This window comes from Rhinichthys klamathensis, unplaced genomic scaffold, assembly GCF_029890125.1.
Source record: "Rhinichthys klamathensis goyatoka isolate OS25496 unplaced genomic scaffold, OSU_Roscu_1.1 h1tg000531l_1, whole genome shotgun sequence".
Classification (NCBI taxonomy): domain Eukaryota; kingdom Metazoa; phylum Chordata; class Actinopteri; order Cypriniformes; family Leuciscidae; genus Rhinichthys; species Rhinichthys klamathensis.
This window is the reverse complement of record NW_026607007.1, coordinates 165,385-186,212: the sequence shown is the minus strand read 5'-3', so window position 1 is coordinate 186,212 and position 20,828 is coordinate 165,385. Positions and strand designations below refer to the sequence as shown.

Below are 20,828 nucleotides of genomic sequence, written 5' to 3'. Positions count from 1 at the left end.
TGATGTATGTGTGCCAGTTTTGGTCTGCTTTAATCAACTGAACTATAAAAGAGCGTTTAACTAACTGCGAATCTTAAGTTTGATTTTGAGTCCAGATTAATCCTTACATTCAAAAACATTTTAGAGCATGCAGTTTCTACAGTCTATGGTCGCGATTCTGCTAATGAAGTAAAGAGACGTGGGTTTCAGTCGCTGCTCTTTCTCAGACATTAGCTGGTCTGCAGGATGTCTTCAGTGATTCCTCAAGGGTTTCAGAGCAGCAAACAGGACTTCCGGTTCGGCCCGTGGACCGTCACCGCCGTCAGGACTCACATCATGAAGTCCAAAGATATCGAGAGGTGAGGGATGCTGGAGAAATGAGTTTTAACTGAGATTCTGCCATCATTTACTCACTCTCATGTTGTTCCAAACTGTTCTGGGAGATATTTTGAAGAATGTTAGTAGGCAAAGGGGCTCCATTCACTCATATAGCATGCAGAAAAAATACTAATTTGTGTGTACAGCAGAAGAAAGAAACTCATACAGGTTTGGAACAAATTCAGGGTGAGTAAATGGTGACAGAATTGTTATTTTTGGGTGTACTGGCCCTTTAATATGATGACTTTATAATCTCTTATTATTTCTTTTGATTATTTTAATTTCCTCTATGTAAAGCACTTTGAATTACCATTGTGTATGAAATGTGCTATATAAATAAACTTGCCTTGCCTTATTGATTTTCACAATTTAAAACACTGTATTGCATTAAATAATCAGTTGTCAAAATAGTCATTAAACCCGGAGTTAAACTTTAGATCACTGCATAGTGTATGAATTAAATATGCATTGATTCTTATTAAAGACGGATATGGACATTGAGATATTTGTGTGTGTGTTTGAGGTTGAGGCGTATTCTTTGCTCGTCCGTGTCCCGCTCCGTCTCACAGAAAGCACATCTTTCGCAGTTTAATGCGCTTTAATAACTCTAGTTGGAATAGAGCGTGTCTTTAATAACTCTAGTTGGAATAGAGCGACATGTCTTTAATAACTCTAGTTGGAATAGAGCGACATGTCTTTAATAACTCTAGTTGGAATAGAGCGACATGTCTTTAATAACTCTAGTTGGAATAGAGCGACATGTCTTTAATAACTCTTAGGGATGTAACGATTCACTCGCAACCGGTTGAAAATCGATAAAAATGTGTGACGATTCAAGTCGGTTGAAATGTTAAACGAATCGCGATACACGTTTTAAACAGCAGGGCGCGTTTACTATAGCCTACTGTGAAGTTGTGAACCTCGCTTTACAATAGCACAATAGCAGCGAGCACACACTGGCGTGAAGCTAGCGAGTGTTTTCACTTCATTCATGGAACTTGATCTTGTGTGAGCCAAGCTCAACTTCCATAGGAATGAACTGAAAACGCTCGGTTTGCTCCGCTCGCGCCGCACCAGTGTGTGCCATAGACTGGTGTGCACGTGCCGTCAAACAGTAGACATGGCTTTGGCGACGGCAAGCGTAGATGTTGACGTTGACTCATTCAAATCGGAGGTGTGGCGGCATTTTGACTTTCCGTAGACTAATAATAATCACCACCACCGTGAGTAACACCAGTCACCTCCGTTTTCATGTAAAAGTCATTAATACTACAATTGCGAGAGCCACGGAGATCACAAGGTGCATCAGTGTTTCCGTGGCAACCAGGTGTTGTATTTATTTTACTATCTCTTTCTCTAAATGTGTTTTTTTTTTACTCTTACTAGTGTAATGATACAAATTATAACAAAATTAGAATCTTGCCTTTATTACAATGTAAAACCCCTGTCAATCTGGTACTACTAATTTTACACAGTCTTTTACATAGTGTGCGAAGGTACCAGTGTCCAGCCTCTTGACCAAACAGACAGAAAGACTGAGTTGAAACAACCTTGAAGGGAATTTTTTTAATGTAGTTTTATTATTTGACAAATATATTTTAAATTAAAAAGAAATGTGCAGCATTTTGTCTGAGAAATAATAAAACGGACACTTTTGTCTTAAATCGCATTTGTTAAAAAAATCGTGAGAAAATCGTATCGTGAAACCAGTATCGTGAATCGTATCGCATCGTGAGATGAGTGAATCGTTACATCCCTAATAACTCTAGTTGGAATAGAGCGACATGTCTTTAATAACTCTAGTTGGAATAGAGCGACATGTCTTTAATAACTCTAGTTGGAATAGAGCGACATGTCTTTAATAACTCTAGTTGGAATAGAGCGACATGTCTTTAATAACTCTAGTTGGAATAGAGCGACATGTCTTTAATAACTCTAGTTGGAATAGAGCGACATGTCTTTAGTAACTCTAGTTGGAATAGAGCGACATGTCTTTAGTAACTCTAGTTGGAATAGAGCGACATGTCTTTAATAACTCTAGTTGGAATAGAGCGACATGTCTTTAGTAACTCTAGTTGGAATAGAGCGACATGTCTTTAGTAACTCTAGTTGGAATAGAGCGACATGTCTTTAGTAACTCTAGTTGGAATAGAGCGACATGTCTTTAATAACTAGTTGGAATAGAGCGACATGTCTTTAGTAACTCTAGTTGGAATAGAGCGACATGTCTTTAGTAACTCTAGTTGGAATAGAGCGACATGTCTTTAATAACTCTAGTTGGAATAGAGCGACATGTCTTTAGTAACTCTAGTTGGAATAGAGCGACATGTCTTTAGTAACTCTAGTTGGAATAGAGCGACATGTCTTTAATAACTCTAGTTGGAATAGAGCGACATGTCTTTAATAACTCTAGTTGGAATAGAGCGACATGTCTTTAGTAACTCTAGTTGGAATAGAGCGACATGTCTTTAATAACTCTAGTTGGAATAGAGCGACATGTCTTTAATAACTCTAGTTGGAATAGAGCGACATGTCTTTAGTAACTCTAGTTGGAATAGAGCGACATGTCTTTAATAACTCTAGTTGGAATAGAGCGACATGTCTTTAGTAACTCTAGTTGGAATAGAGCGACATGTCTTTAATAACTCTAGTTGGAATAGAGCGACATGTCTTTAATAACTCTAGTTGGAATAGAGCGACATGTCTTTAGTAACTCTAGTTGGAATAGAGCGACATGTCTTTAGTAACTCTAGTTGGAATAGAGCGACATGTCTTTAGTAACTCTAGTTGGAATAGAGCGACATGTCTTTAGTAACTAGTTGGAATAGAGCGACATGTCTTTAGTAACTCTAGTTGGAATAGAGCGACATGTCTTTAATAACTCTAGTTGGAATAGAGCGACATGTCTTTAATAACTCTAGTTGGAATAGAGCGACATGTCTTTAGTAACTCTAGTTGGAATAGAGCGACATGTCTTTAATAACTCTAGTTGGAATAGAGCGACATGTCTTTAATAACTCTAGTTGGAATAGAGCGACATGTCTTTAGTAACTCTAGTTGGAATAGAGCGACATGTCTTTAATAACTCTAGTTGGAATAGAGCGACATGTCTTTAATAACTCTAGTTGGAATAGAGCGACATGTCTTTAGTAACTCTAGTTGGAATAGAGCGACATGTCTTTAATAACTCTAGTTGGAATAGAGCGACATGTCTTTAATAACTCTAGTTGGAATAGAGCGACATGTCTTTAATAACTCTAGTTGGAATAGAGCGACATGTCTTTAATAACTCTAGTTGGAATAGAGCGACATGTCTTTAGTAACTCTAGTTGGAATAGAGCGACATGTCTTTAGTAACTCTAGTTGGAATAGAGCGACATGTCTTTAATAACTCTAGTTGGAATAGAGCGACATGTCTTTAATAACTCTAGTTGGAATAGAGCGACATGTCTTTAATAACTCTAGTTGGAATAGAGCGACATGTCTTTAATAACTCTAGTTGGAATAGAGCGACATGTCTTTAATAACTAGTTGGAATAGAGCGACATGTCTTTAATAACTCTAGTTGGAATAGAGCGACATGTCTTTAATAACTCTAGTTGGAATAGAGCGACATGTCTTTAATAACTAGTTGGAATAGAGCGACATGTCTTTAGTAACTCTAGTTGGAATAGAGCGACATGTCTTTAATAACTCTAGTTGGAATAGAGCGACATGTCTTTAATAACTAGTTGGAATAGAGCGACATGTCTTTAGTAACTCTAGTTGGAATAGAGCGACATGTCTTTAGTAACTCTAGTTGGAATAGAGCGACATGTCTTTAATAACTCTAGTTGGAATAGAGCGACATGTCTTTAATAACTCTAGTTGGAATAGAGCGACATGTCTTTAGTAACTCTAGTTGGAATAGAGCGACATGTCTTTAATAACTCTAGTTGGAATAGAGCGACATGTCTTTAATAACTCTAGTTGGAATAGAGCGACATGTCTTTAGTAACTCTAGTTGGAATAGAGCGACATGTCTTTAATAACTCTAGTTGGAATAGAGCGACATGTCTTTAATAACTCTAGTTGGAATAGAGCGACATGTCTTTAATAACTCTAGTTGGAATAGAGCGACATGTCTTTAGTAACTCTAGTTGGAATAGAGCGACATGTCTTTAGTAACTCTAGTTGGAATAGAGCGACATGTCTTTAATAACTCTAGTTGGAATAGAGCGACATGTCTTTAATAACTCTAGTTGGAATAGAGCGACATGTCTTTAATAACTCTAGTTGGAATAGAGCGACATGTCTTTAGTAACTCTAGTTGGAATAGAGCGACATGTCTTTAGTAACTCTAGTTGGAATAGAGCGACATGTCTTTAATAACTCTAGTTGGAATAGAGCGACATGTCTTTAATAACTCTAGTTGGAATAGAGCGACATGTCTTTAGTAACTCTAGTTGGAATAGAGCGACATGTCTTTAATAACTCTAGTTGGAATAGAGCGACATGTCTTTAATAACTCTAGTTGGAATAGAGCGTGTCTTTAATAACTCTAGTTGGAATAGAGCGACATGTCTTTAATAACTCTAGTTGGAATAGAGCGACATGTCTTTAGTAACTCTAGTTGGAATAGAGCGACATGTCTTTAATAACTCTAGTTGGAATAGAGCGACATGTCTTTAGTAACTCTAGTTGGAATAGAGCGACATGTCTTTAGTAACTCTAGTTGGAATAGAGCGACATGTCTTTAGTAACTCTAGTTGGAATAGAGCGACATGTCTTTAATAACTCTAGTTGGAATAGAGCGACATGTCTTTAGTAACTCTAGTTGGAATAGAGCGACATGTCTTTAGTAACTCTAGTTGGAATAGAGCGACATGTCTTTAGTAACTCTAGTTGGAATAGAGCGACATGTCTTTAGTAACTCTAGTTGGAATAGAGCGACATGTCTTTAGTAACTCTAGTTGGAATAGAGCGACATGTCTTTAGTAACTCTAGTTGGAATAGAGCGACATGTCTTTAGTAACTCTAGTTGGAATAGAGCGACATGTCTTTAATAACTCTAGTTGGAATAGAGCGACATGTCTTTAGTAACTCTAGTTGGAATAGAGCGACATGTCTTTAGTAACTCTAGTTGGAATAGAGCGACATGTCTTTAATAACTCTAGTTGGAATAGAGCGACATGTCTTTAGTAACTCTAGTTGGAATAGAGCGACATGTCTTTAATAACTCTAGTTGGAATAGAGCGACATGTCTTTAATAACTCTAGTTGGAATAGAGCGACATGTCTTTAGTAACTCTAGTTGGAATAGAGCGACATGTCTTTAATAACTCTAGTTGGAATAGAGCGACATGTCTTTAGTAACTCTAGTTGGAATAGAGCGACATGTCTTTAGTAACTCTAGTTGGAATAGAGCGACATGTCTTTAGTAACTCTAGTTGGAATAGAGCGACATGTCTTTAGTAACTCTAGTTGGAATAGAGCGACATGTCTTTAGTAACTCTAGTTGGAATAGAGCGACATGTCTTTAATAACTCTAGTTGGAATAGAGCGACATGTCTTTAATAACTCTAGTTGGAATAGAGCGACATGTCTTTAGTAACTCTAGTTGGAATAGAGCGACATGTCTTTAGTAACTCTAGTTGGAATAGAGCGACATGTCTTTAATAACTCTAGTTGGAATAGAGCGACATGTCTTTAATAACTCTAGTTGGAATAGAGCGACATGTCTTTAGTAACTCTAGTTGGAATAGAGCGACATGTCTTTAGTAACTCTAGTTGGAATAGAGCGACATGTCTTTAATAACTCTAGTTGGAATAGAGCGACATGTCTTTAATAACTCTAGTTGGAATAGAGCGACATGTCTTTAGCAGGGTTCCTACGCAGTTTGGAAAAGTATGGAATTTGATTTGAGTAATTTCCAGGTCTGGAAAAGTATGGAAAACAGAAAGCAGAGTATGGAAAAATATTTGCATTTCCAGACTATTGACCCTATTTAGTTTTCTATAATAATAAATTAAGAATTTAATGAAAACAAATTTATCATACAAGAAGTGTGTTTTCAAGGCAGCTATTTAGTCATTGTCAAAAATGACTGAATGAATTCAAGGTGCACTTTTTCATCATGCAAAAATGCAGGTTATAAGCCAGTTATTTATATATTTTTCTGTAGTATGTCAGCTTACATTTCCAAACATTCATTTTGCCATTAATGGTAATAATCCAGTGAGATTTTTTTGTTTGCACAAGGAGTGACAAGAGCCGGTATGATCTGATCTCTCCATAATCGAGTCTGTCTGTGATTATATGAAGAAACAGAAGAAATTTAGACTAAATCCAGAAGAACTGCAGCAATGTCTCCAAGATGCTTGAAACCTTCCTGCAAACGTACAGTACTGTGAGACGTTTTAGGCACTTGTGTAAATATGCTGTAAAGTGAGGATGCTTTCCAAAATAATGTCATACATAGATTATTTATCAATTAGCTTCTATAAACTGAATCAAATCAATATTTGGTGGGACCATCCTTTGCGTTTAAAACAGCTGTTGTCCTGGTACACTTGCATATAGCTTTTCAGGAAGATTTCTTCAAGAGTCTTGGAGACGTTGCCACAGTTCTTCTGGATTTAGTAGTTTTTTTCTGTTTCTTCATGTAATCGCAGATGGACTCGATGAAGCTGAGATCAGATCTACGTGTGGAGCACTAGCTGTTGTCAGACTCCTTATATAAAAAGCTCACTGGATTATTACAATGGCAAAATAATGTTTGGAAATGCAAACTAAAATTTCCTACTGACACTGCAGCGAAATATATAAATAACTGTTTTAAAACCATTTTTTTTTTGGTGAAAATACTAATTTTGCTTTGGAGATCTCCTACAACAATTGCTTTCATTTTCTCATAATATACATTGTACATCACCACATTTTTCAATGATTCTCAAACGAATTGTCCGAACGCGAGCGATCATAGTAAAGTTAGTTTTAGGTTCGATATTTCGCCAGATATTTGGTTTCCCTTGCCACTGTTCTATAGGGTCGGCAGTCTTACAAAGATATCAATAGCAGGTATAGTTTTAACATTATGTAACCATTGTATATCGACATTAAATATTCGTTCAAAATCACCTATGTGCATTAATGCTGCATATTTATACCTGAGAATGCTTTGATGCGTTTCCACAACGCATGAGGCCTAAAGGCCGTTCACACCAAGCACGATAACTATAAAGATAACGATAAAGATATAATTCTAAAAATCGTTCTCCATATTAAAGAATAACAGAGTTCACACCACAACTATAACGATAAAGATATGAGGAACGATATCGTTGGGATCACTTTCAGAACGATTTTTTTTTCCAGCTGTCGAACGATAAAACACTGACAGCCAATCAGAATCCATTCTAATTTAAAGGTCTACTTTGAAACCGCAGCGCGGGCGCGTGCGTGCTTAGAATAAAAAGACCGTTATCAGTCGTTGGTGTGGACGCATATACAGTTATCTTTATCGTTATCTTTATAGTTATCGTGCTTGGTGTGAACGGGCCTTAAGGGAACGTCTGCCAATTCCACCAACTGCGTTAAACGTAGCCTATAATTTGTATTATTTAAAATTACTTTTCAAATTCCAAAGCTTGTAGAAGGTTCCTATTGGCAATACTAACCTGGTAGCCTTGAGTAAATTAACTTATCTAAGAAAATGATTAATAAAACATATAAATATCAGTTGAGCCTATGTTTACTTTCTTCACTGACACAGATGAAAATGAAAAGACTATCAGTCAAAGTTCAGGGGGTTTAGGTAGAAATAGGGCAGGATAAGGAGACTGAGAGAAAAAGAAAGATGAAGATGAGGAGAGAGCAGGTATTGACAAATAATCTAATGCCCGCACTGACATGGTTTTAAAGCTATTTGTTATCCATTGTTTTGGCCTTCAAAAGTCTTAAATTGCACAAATGTAGGTCAGAGAAATCAAAATTTTCTCGGGGGAGCATACCCCCCAACCCCCCTAACTACCTAACATCTAAATGCACATGTCTGTGTGAGTGGGGCCGTGAGGGGGGTGGCTAGAGTGCCAGGGCTAAATTTTTGTCCCAGTGTTCAGCAATTTTAACATATAGTATAGTCATCATATCAGTGTTGATGGACCAAAATAAAACCATTAAAATATCAAGTCAATAAGTGTGATACGTGGTGCCACAGTCACACTCTTGTCCCAAAAAGTATTGCTATACCACGATACTCAATATGTTGTCCTACGGTGAGTAATTTTTCCCTGTTGCACCTACGCAAAATTTGAGGGTTCCCCCACCTGGCACCTGCCAAATCCCACTTTAACCACTGGTTGTGGGTATTAGGCAAATGTGTTACCCAGTGACGTGTAGCCCTCACGGAAGATTCAAATTCCTGACTACTTGTTTAGGCGGGTCAGAGTCGATTCTTTCTTTTTTAGAAACATTAACTTTATTTTACGTGTGCTCTTTTGTCTTCGTAACTTTGCAGTAAGCTGCATTACACATTGCATGAAAGGGAATATCCGAAAAAGCATAATAGGGGCACTTTAAATACGGTCTGAAAATCTACAGAAGAGGTTTGGAAATTTGAGTCTGGAAAAGTATGGAATTTTGAAATGGAAAATGTGTAGGAACCCTGCTTTAGTAACTCTAGTTGGAATAGAGCGACATGTCTTTAGTAACTCTAGTTGGAATAGAGCGACATGTCTTTAATAACTCTAGTTGGAATAGAGCGACATGTCTTTAGTAACTCTAGTTGGAATAGAGCGACATGTCTTTAATAACTCTAGTTGGAATAGAGCGACATGTCTTTAATAACTCTAGTTGGAATAGAGCGACATGTCTTTAATAACTCTAGTTGGAATAGAGCGACATGTCTTTAATAACTCTAGTTGGAATAGAGCGACATGTCTTTAATAACTCTAGTTGGAATAGAGCGACATGTCTTTAATAACTCTAGTTGGAATAGAGCGACATGTCTTTAATAACTCTAGTTGGAATAGAGCGACATGTCTTTAATAACTCTAGTTGGAATAGAGCGACATGTCTTTAATAACTCTAGTTGGAATAGAGCGACATGTCTTTAGTAACTCTAGTTGGAATAGAGCGACATGTCTTTAGTAACTCTAGTTGGAATAGAGCGACATGTCTTTAGTAACTCTAGTTGGAATAGAGCGACATGTCTTTAATAACTCTAGTTGGAATAGAGCGACATGTCTTTAATAACTCTAGTTGGAATAGAGCGACATGTCTTTAGTAACTCTAGTTGGAATAGAGCGACATGTCTTTAGTAACTCTAGTTGGAATAGAGCGACATGTCTTTAGTAACTCTAGTTGGAATAGAGCGACATGTCTTTAGTAACTCTAGTTGGAATAGAGCGACATGTCTTTAGTAACTCTAGTTGGAATAGAGCGACATGTCTTTAATAACTCTAGTTGGAATAGAGCGACATGTCTTTAGTAACTCTAGTAATAACTCTAGTTGGAATAGAGCGACATGTCTTTAATAACTCTAGTTGGAATAGAGCGACATGTCTTTAGTAACTCTAGTTGGAATAGAGCGACATGTCTTTAATAACTCTAGTTGGAATAGAGCGACATGTCTTTAATAACTCTAGTTGGAATAGAGCGACATGTCTTTAATAACTCTAGTTGGAATAGAGCGACATGTCTTTAATAACTCTAGTTGGAATAGAGCGACATGTCTTTAATAACTCTAGTTGGAATAGAGCGACATGTCTTTAATAACTCTAGTTGGAATAGAGCGACATGTCTTTAATAACTCTAGTTGGAATAGAGCGACATGTCTTTAATAACTCTAGTTGGAATAGAGCGACATGTCTTTAATAACTCTAGTTGGAATAGAGCGACATGTCTTTAATAACTCTAGTTGGAATAGAGCGACATGTCTTTAATAACTCTAGTTGGAATAGAGCGACATGTCTTTAGTAACTCTAGTTGGAATAGAGCGACATGTCTTTAGTAACTCTAGTTGGAATAGAGCGACATGTCTTTAATAACTCTAGTTGGAATAGAGCGACATGTCTTTAATAACTCTAGTTGGAATAGAGCGACATGTCTTTAATAACTCTAGTTGGAATAGAGCGACATGTCTTTAATAACTCTAGTTGGAATAGAGCGACATGTCTTTAATAACTCTAGTTGGAATAGAGCGACATGTCTTTAATAACTCTAGTTGGAATAGAGCGACATGTCTTTAATAACTCTAGTTGGAATAGAGCGACATGTCTTTAATAACTCTAGTTGGAATAGAGCGACATGTCTTTAATAACTCTAGTTGGAATAGAGCGACATGTCTTTAATAACTCTAGTTGGAATAGAGCGACATGTCTTTAATAACTCTAGTTGGAATAGAGCGACATGTCTTTAATAACTCTAGTTGGAATAGAGCGACATGTCTTTAATAACTCTAGTTGGAATAGAGCGACATGTCTTTAATAACTCTAGTTGGAATAGAGCGTGTCCCATGCGTTCCCCTCAGGCGCGCCACACGATCGGGCTGATCGGGACGGGGGGTTGGGCTTTAAGGAGGGGTGGAAGACTCTGCTTTAAAGGAATATGCGGCACAATGATCATCTTGATTATCACATTTTCGTTATCGTTGGAAGCCGAAATCTGAACCGAAACTAAACTGTGATTCATCGCAGACCCAGCTGATGTTCGAGTGAGAGATGGGTCACATGATGTAATCTGGCCAGTCAGCCATTGCTGTATCTGAACATTATTACGAGCACATCAGATTAATGGGAGCAGGATGATGATGAAGATGATGATGATGATGATATAAGCTCATGACGTGTGTGTCGCAGGCTGGCGGAGACGATGTTGTTGTTGATGATGATGATGATGATGATGATGATGATGATGATGATGAAAGCTCATGACGTGTGTGTCGCAGGCTGGCGGAGACGATGCACATGCCGGCTCTGCCAGAGATGCTGTTCGGGGAGAACGTGTTGCGCCTTCAGCACAGCGACGGCTTCGGGATCGAGTTCAACGCCATCGACGCGCTCAAACGTGTCAACAACGTGCAGGACTCGGTGAAGGTGGCCTGTGCCCAGGAGTGGCAGGACAGCAGGTATAGTGTGTGTGCTTGGCAGGAGCGCCTGAAGAGAGGCTTTGACGCAGGAGAATCTGTGTGTGTGTGTGTGTTCAGGGCCGACTCGGAGCATTCGAAGGACGTGGTGAAGCGCTACGATTGGACGTACACAACCGACTACAGAGGGACTTTACTGGGAGAGCACATGCAGATCAAGGTATTCTGTGCTTTAACTCTGGCTCAGAAGAGCTAGAATGATCAGCAATATTCTGCTCTGCTGCATCGACACCATTATACGAGAGCTGAACTGAGCTGGACGATGACATCACGGTGTCTCCAGAGCGCCGCCCCCTACGCTCACGTATTTAAGAGAAAAAATGCCAATGTATCCCATATTGACCACTACTGTTGACTTAAGACCGGTGTAATGAATTAGTTGACTCACAATTTAAATGAGTGCTCTTGCTCCGGCTGCTCTTCTGGGAGTAATACGATTTGCGACAGATTTCGTGCTCAAATGAAATTTCGGCCAATCCATTCAAACGATCTGTTTACATGCACACCTTCCAGTCGCACTGAATTCATTCCGATCGATGAATCCCAATGCACTGTTTACATGAACACTAAATAATGTGTTCGGGTTGATGTGTGTGTTTATAAGTCACAAGCTTCAAATCGAAATATATTTTTTGACGTGCGCTCACTGCACGAATATACAGAGTTTCCCGATGTTTGCGCATAATAACTATTCTCCTAGATTGATTCTTGATTTGTTTTAAACAGCAGACTTAATATCCGTCTCTGGTCATAATATGAGCTGTTGTGGCGTGCTGCCTTATATTTGATCATCACGCAGTAAAACTGTCCAAACCCAGTGGTGTGTGTGTGAGAGTCTGAAGCGGCACTGGTGCCCGTCGTCCTGCTCCACTTCACACACGCAGAGAACGAGGATTACAGGATGAGCTCGTTTATACGACACTTTATTCAACAGGAGGAACAGCTCGTTCAGCGCATCACACGTCATTACGCTATTTCTACGTCATTACGCTATTTCTACGTCATTACGCTATTTCTACATCATTACGCTATTTCTATGTCATTACGCTATTCCTACATCATTACGCTATTGCTATTTCTACGTCATTACGCTATTTCTACGTCATTGCGCTATTTCTACGTCATTACGCTATTTCTACGTCATTACGCTATTTCTACGTCATTACGCTATTTCTACGTCATTACGCTATTTCTACGTCATTACGCTATTCCTACGTCTTTAAGCTATTTCTACGTCATTACGCTATTTCTACGTCTTTACGCTATTTCTACGTCTTTACGCTATTTCTACGTCTTTACGCTATTTCTACGTCATTACGCTATTTCTACGTCATTACGTTATTTCTACGTCGTTGCGCTATTTATACATCATTTCGCTATTTCTACGTCATTACGCTATTTCTACATTACGCTATTTCTACATTACGCTCTACGTCATTGCGCTATTTCTACGTCATTGCGCTATTTTTACGTCATTACGCTATTTCTACGTCTTTACGCTATTTCTACGTCTTTAAGCTATTTCTACGTCTTTAAGCTATTTCTACGTCTTTACGCTATTTCTACGTCTTTACGCTATTTCTACGTCATTACGCTATTTCTACGTCATTACGTTATTTCTACGTCGTTGCGCTATTTATACATCATTTCGCTATTTCTACGTCATTACGCTATTTCTACATTACGCTATTTCTACATTACGCTCTACGTCATTGCGCTATTTCTACGTCATTGTGCTATTTCTACGTCATTGTGCTATTTCTACGTCATTACGCAATTTCTACGTCATTACGCTATTTCTAATTATGCTATTTCTACATCATTACGCTATTTCTAATTATGCTATTTCTACGTCATTACGCTATTTCTACGTCATTACGCTATTTCTTAGTCATTGCGCTATTTCTACATCATTACGCTATTTCTACATTACGCTATTTCTACATCATTATGCTATTTCTACATTACGCTATTTCTACATCATTACGCTATTTCTACTATACGTTATTTATGTCATTGCGCTATTTCTACATCATTATGCTATTTCTACATTACGCTATTTCTACGTCATTATGCTATTTCTACATTACGCTATTTCTACGTCATTGCGCTATTTCTACATCATTATGCTATTTCTACATTACGCTATTTCTACATTACACTATTTCTACGTCATTACGCTATTTCTACGTCATTACGCTATTTCTTTGTCATTAAGCTATTTCTACGTCATTATGCTATTTCTACATTACGCTATTTCTACGTCATTATGCTATTTCTACATTACGCTATTTCTACGTCATTGCGCTATTTCTACATCATTATGCTATTTCTACATTACGCTATTTCTACATTACACTATTTCTACGTCATTACGCTATTTCTACGTCATTAAGCTATTTCTACGTCATTAAGCTATTTCTACATCGCACATGCGCAGTCCTTTCAGTTTGGGTTTTCAATCTGATCAAGTGTTCATATGTTCTCTCCATCGGATTAGAAAAGGAATAAACACTCCGCTCGATTAAGGTGTTTAGAGGAAGGTTTTTCAGTCCGATTGAGCCGTCAATCCGATTACTAATGGATCATTTGTTTTTCATGTAAACGTATAGTCGATCGCAGATCAAGTTTGAGGTGCTCGTCATGGTGTGGGGGCAAGTGCCCAGTTTGCATAGCGCTTCCGCCGGCCCTGTGTGTATATATATATATATATATATATATATATATATATATATATATATATATATATATAATTAATAACTTTTTTACATCAGAAATGAAGCATCACTGAACTGACTTAAGCTGGACTGTGACACTATTTTCTTCTGGAAACAAACTCTGTTGCATTATTTTCCTGTTATCTCTGTAAAGCTGCTCTGAAACGCTCTGTGTTGTAAAAGCGCAGTATAAATAACAGACTTGACGTGACCAGGTGATGCCGACCGCCGACCGCATCGACATGGAGAAGCTGAAGGCGCGAGAACAGATCCAGTTCTTCGAGGACGTGCTGCTGTTCGAGGACGAGCTGCATGATCACGGCGTGTCTATGATCAGTGTCAAAATCGTGAGTGTTCTCGGCTTGATCTGCAGATGTGCAGCATTACTGGTTGGTAAAGCGATGTGTGTTTTCAGAGAGTGATGCCCACCAGCTTCTTCCTCCTGCTGCGGTTCTTCCTGCGAGTGGATGGAGTGATGATCAGGATCAACGACACCCGTCTCTATCACGAGGCAAGACGGCGTTGAATGCTTTAATGTTCAAATATGATTTCAGCGGTTCTTAAACTTCTTTGTTCTGCAGGCTGGAAGAAACCACATGCTTCGAGAATTCAGCACACGTGAAAGTAAAATATCAGATCTTCAGGTGAGTGCTTTAACTGCTTACTCAAGAAATACTTGAGTTTCCTGATGGTTTACTCGCCCTCAGGCCATCCAAGACTCTCTCCTCAGCCGGAGAGAGATTAAAGACAATTTATCCAAATATATATTTTGTCATCTTTTACTCGCCCTTATGTTGTTTCAAGTCAAGTCATCCTTATTTATATAGCGCTTTTAACAATGTAGATTGTTTCAAAGCAGCTTTACAGAGATAAACATATAATTTGAGTTAACAGAGATTGTTTTGGTTTTATAGCGGTTCTTGAATAATGTTATTTTCCAGCTAAAGTTAGTTTTGATTGATTCACTTCCGTCGAAATGATCATTTGTTATTAAATTAGGGGCCGCTAAGACGACACTGTTCTCTCTAAACAGACTTTAAACGCGAACCTGTGACCTGATGGCGTTCACATGCGCATTAAGTATTTCTATAGTTATGTGCATTTGCATATATGTGCGCAGGTTTGTAATTCTCTACAGACCATGCCTAAACGAACTACTTGTCTTGCCTATACATTTTTATACAGAATTTTATTTGATCACTTTGGGGTTGGTACGTGAACCGAAATTTCACAACGCTTTATCTGTAGAGTGGAATAGGGATCCTCCATAGGGAGAGGATAGTGGACACTTCAACACGCGTTGTCATCGGGCCCAAACAAGTTTATTAACACTGATTAAACTGGCAAATAGTGTGTGTCGCATTATTCTGTATCTGACACTGGTGTGTTTGTCTCTGTTGACTTTGCAGCACATTCCTCCTGCGCTTTACACAGACCCCAACGAGATCGCGCAGCATTTGCCCCTGAAGCTCACCGAGTGTGAGAAGCTGCAGCTCCCGGAGACGCCGGCGGGAGCATCACAGTCTCCACTGTGGCGGGAGTGAACACCGGAAGACTCGTTCACCCTCGTTATGATCACTTCTGAAACTGTCCTGTAGAGTCTCATCCTGTAACTTTCGTGAGGTGCAGAATGTCTGCTTTGTAATGTAATGCTTGTTTGATCTGTTTGTCATTGTAGAAGATTTTATTAAAATGCTTTAAATGATTTCACTGGATTGAGAAAATATGTCTAGATGTTATGAGAAATGAAAAATAATGACTTAAAGCTTGCATTAATAAGGAGGAACTCCCTGTTGGAGAAGCTCGATGATTTATGCTATCAGAAGTATCCCACTTTTCAAGGGCTTTGCTCTCAGGACGAACCGGAATCATGGAGGACACCAGGAAATCTTATTATAGGCTAAATGTATTGAAGATAATTTTAATTAAAATGTTGCGTCCTGTTCACTTACAACCATATAAACATTGACCACCACACTATCTAGATAGTCAGCTTGCTGTAAAATACAGGTTATTTTCACTGTGTAAAACATACAATAATCTGAATGATTATTCATAAATGTGCACTACTTTAACATCAAATGGTAAATGGACTGCATTTATATAGCGGTTACACAGACCCAATGGCCACCAATGCGCTTTTACATATTGCCTCACATTCACCCATTCATACACCGACGTCGGTGTCAGCCATACAAGGCCACACACACACACACACGGTCAGGTGGAACCGGGGATTGAACCACCAACCTTCTGGTTTGTAGACAATCTACATGAGCCACTGCCACCCCTACAACTTTTCATCAAGACATGGTGATGCAGCTGTTGTGGAAAAGCTAATGAAGAACAGAACATCAGTCGTTTTCTCCTCCGCCATGTCTACAGTTTAGGACCCGACCAACTCGGAAACTCGGGTATCAAAATGATCTCGCCGTAGTAGAGTGTTAGTCTGGGACTTCTGAGGCTTGTAAACTACTGTCCTCCCGAGCGATTACGCTCACGGCATGGAAATACTGTTAAAACTTTGTTAACTGGTTGTCTATTAATGCAGTGCTGTGAAGGAGCCGTCTGTCTCCCAGTGGCTTACTGTCAGTTTAGTGTTCGTGATTAATTTACTGCAACAAAAGATAACATGCTTTCATGTCCGAAAGCATTATTTTCATAATAAACTCAGAAAGGCTCAGTACTGACTGTTTTCGTCAGGTTTTTTTTGTGTGAATTTGAATGTGTGCAAAGGATTGTGGGTGAAGGATAGGATCGCGAAGGATACATCCGATGCATCCTTCAAAACAGGCCGAATGAAGGACTCGAAACGAAGGATCCTTCAAACTGAGACGGCCTTCAGCGTGACAGCCGAGAAACGCAGCCTTGAGAAACACCCGTAAATATGACCTGTTCATGTCCAATTTACGACCAGGAAACTCCTAGATAATGTTATAATAATCTGGATAATGTTCTGTCTCGCATGCGCAGCTCTAGATTCTAGGAGATTTGAACTAATTTACGGGTTGTGTTGCTGTTGTATCAGTCAGATCAGCGTAGCACTCAATAATCGGGACAAGAGAAGTCCCGATCGGGACAAATAAATTAGGCCCAAAAATCGGGACGTCCCGGCTAATTCGGGACAGTTGGCAACCCTAGTAACCACAGCCACGTCCAAGTGATCTGAGGGCGCCGGCGCTTCGGTCTGTGCGTTACAAGAAACTATATAAATACTGTTCGTTTTCTCACACAAACCGCTCGTTTCGTGTCTTAGGCCATCAATGTGTACTTACATTTACGAGTCATTAAATCATGTTTAAATTTGGACTTCTCTGTGCTGCTCTTTGAGGTGGAGACCATAGACCTGCATTATATGACTGACAGACAAGAACGGTTTGACCTAAAAATATCAAAATTGAAACTACTGCGGAAACAAAGACACCTACATCTTGGATGCCCTTAAGGCAGGGGTCGGCAACCCAAAATGTTGAAAGAGCCATATTGGACCCAAAAAAAAAAAATAGTAATCTGTCTGGAGCCGCAAAAAATTAAAAGCTTTATATAAGCCTTATAATGAAGGCAACACATGCTGTAAGTGTTATAGGCTATTAGCTTTATTAGTATCAAAATGATAAGTAGGCTACAAATTAGAGCTTAGATCGGGCCCAAAAAATTAAGCCCGGCCCGACACATTAAACGTAATTATGAGCCCGAGCCCGATTTTAACCCGACCATTTTTTAATGCGTGGGTCGTTATAACTGACGTTCTCAACTTTCTTTCTCCCGCCCGCAACATTTATGTTTTGTCCCGCTCCCGCCCGCAAATACACTTTTTTTCTGTACCTCCAAATACTTTCAAGTTAGCCTACGTGTCGCCACCATACATCTTCCTGATAAATTATTTGTTATTAAAGCATTAAAACACAAACCACTGTTAATTTAACATAAAAGCAAGCAGTTTACCATGACTGAATGCGCGCCAAGTGCGCTCTCTTAATAATTCCTAAAAAGCTGACAGTTCATCGCGATCTCACACATCTCTGTTATTATCAATGAAGCTGACTGCACAATGAATCTTTCATAATATCCACACTTTGTTCGTTATAATTAAAGGATTTGCCAGCATACAGAATTCAGCACTGAACAAAAACGTCAGTTTTGAGCGGTGAGGGGAGTCTATCTTAAATGCTTCTGATTGGCCATTGCGTTCAAGAAATCAACACATATGTCTGTGATTGGCTATATCGCTCAACGCTGCAAACACGTTATGAATAGAAATTCTGGCCTGGCTGTAAATCGTTTCTATTTTGTTTTAGTAGAGTGAGTGCATTACCGCACGCGCCCGCGCTCGCGCTCGGCCATCAAATCTAGTCCCGCGCCGCACTAGAGTGCGTTGGGAGTGCTCAGCTATCTTTCTCTTTTTCCCCTTGGGATCCATGGCCCATGACACACCCGCCGGTTTGTTTGTTTGTTTGTTTGTCAGCCACCGGTCTGGCATCACGCCGATCTGACAGACACGTGTGTTACAGTCTATGACGTAAATTCTTCATTGTCAGAAATGTTGAAATTAAATATTTGGGGCTCCCAAGATGGCAGCGTTGTAGGAGGACGTGTGCTTGTCGCTCTGCGAGCAATTTCGAAGGGTTTATGATATTACTGCCTTTTAAAAAAAAAAAAATTTTGATGCAAGAACCTTCAGAAGAAAAGACATAAGGAAAACGAACATATAGCAAGACGTAGTAATTGTAGACTACCACGAATGCCCAAGTCTAAAAAGAAAAAGAGGAACTCTGAAAGGTTAACGATTTCTCAACACGTGTCGCTAAACATGGAAGATAACCAGTCTCAAGAGTCGGTAGCCCAGAATCCTTTGAGTGGAGACGAAATGTGCTGGTATGAAGCCACCCCAGAGCCAGTGTTGGGGTAGTTACTCAAAAAAAGTAATTAGTTACTAGTTACTTCTGTAAATTGTAATAAGATTACTTTACTAGTTACTGCATTTGAAAAGTAACTTCACTACTTATTACTTTACTTTCCCGTTTCTTAATTTACCGTGTATACATGGACAAATATCATACCCCTATCATCACTTAGCCTGTCTGCATAGTGTTTATTGTATAAATGTATACAAAATGGCATGCAAAACCATATGAAAGAACAATATACCTGTCTGCACAAAGAAATATGCCTCACTGTAAAATCCACAAACCACAGGATAAAGGAAGCTATGGTGGGGTCATTTTAAAATGGGGTCAACACACACGTTTCTTAATCCTGGGGAACTTGGAGAGAACATCCCACTCAGATCCAGGCAATTTTAAGTACTCCATGACTTCAGTCTCTGCTGTGTAGGAAAACTCCTCTTCAAATTCAAAAAAGTCATTGTGACTGCCTGGAGGTGGCAGGGCTCTCAACTGCTCGACTCATCAGTGGCTCTTCAGGAATCCGGCCACGACACTCAGAGATTAGCATGGTTTTAACAGCATCTCTTCTCTTCTCATCTTTGAGCCAGCGGACCTTGAATTTGGGCATTGTGGCAGCAGCCATCAGAGCATCCTTGCTGTCCAAGCAAGGGCGTAGGTTTAGGGGGGGACGCTAGGTACTAGTCCCAATCAATATTTTGAGGTGACAAATTTGTCCCCACCAATATTTAGCAAGCTCCTTTGAACTGCTATTTTGATATTTGCGCTGCATTTGGATCTTTGCGCTGCTATTTGGATCGATTCCAACGGCCAGGACGACTACAGTACAAGATACGCCGTAATTTGATTGGCGGCGGGGTATCTGACAGGCAGGCTACACGCGCGGGCCGGGACTACTTTTTGTGCTTGCACTCACTGGCAGCGAGCGGGTGGTGTGTGCGTGTGTGTGTGTGCGCGTGACGACGCCGACGGTAAGTTACCAGGGCTGTCTCTCTGCCTGCCATATACAAAGGCCAGAGTAAAACATTTTAATATTCCGGTTTTTTTGCCCCTTTTTGTACTTTGTAGATCAGCTATGTCACCCAAGAAGAAGAAAGGGGACATACGAAGCTTTTTCATAAAGCAGAGTGTAGGCAAAAATAACTAGCCACACAAATAATTAGCAGTAGTAGTGACTGACCAGGCTTTCAAATGCAGATTCTACTGTGGAAAATAGTATTAACTGGTGATCCTGGTTACCCAGGATATTGTTACAGTTAAACCTAGCTTCTGCAATCTTTCACGGTTAGGAGCATTAATTAGGGGTGTGCAGCACGGATAGACTCATAGAAGTCGCACTATCATGATAGACGTTAGCAAGTCACTGAATGTTAATTAGCCTACCTTAACTTAGAATCTTGCAGTCATAAACAGTGGATCATCTGAGACATTTTTCGTTTCTACATTCTGTTTATGTAATGTATTTGTAGTGTAGCCTACTTGCTAGACACATGTGCTGGAAAAACATGTTGGCAATGTTAAAAAGGCAAAAGTTAACACTGTTGGTTATTCAAATATAATGAATCATTATTTGATTGATAATATCCAAATAACAATATCTGGTAGGAGGGTTAAACTTGCTAGCCATAGGATAGACAACAGAATTAATTAACCATTTTGTATGCAGGAAAGACAGCATCAAACCACAACAGATTTACATTTATTCATTTAACAGACATTTTTTAT

The 20,828-nt window shown here is 39.2% G+C and overlaps 1 protein-coding gene across 1 annotated transcript; it reads left to right on the top strand.

Moving 5' to 3' along the window:
* Positions 1-215: 215 nt before the first annotated feature.
* tiprl (TIP41, TOR signaling pathway regulator-like (S. cerevisiae)) lies at positions 216-15,904 on the top strand. The gene is made up of 7 exons (XM_056238717.1): positions 216-338; positions 11,285-11,464; positions 11,543-11,642; positions 14,415-14,546; positions 14,615-14,710; positions 14,781-14,843; positions 15,609-15,904. Exons 1-7 carry the CDS (start codon positions 226-228, stop codon positions 15,741-15,743), a joined length of 819 nt encoding a protein of 272 aa, XP_056094692.1. The 5' UTR covers positions 216-225; the 3' UTR covers positions 15,744-15,904.
* Positions 15,905-20,828: the final 4,924 nt, after the last annotated feature.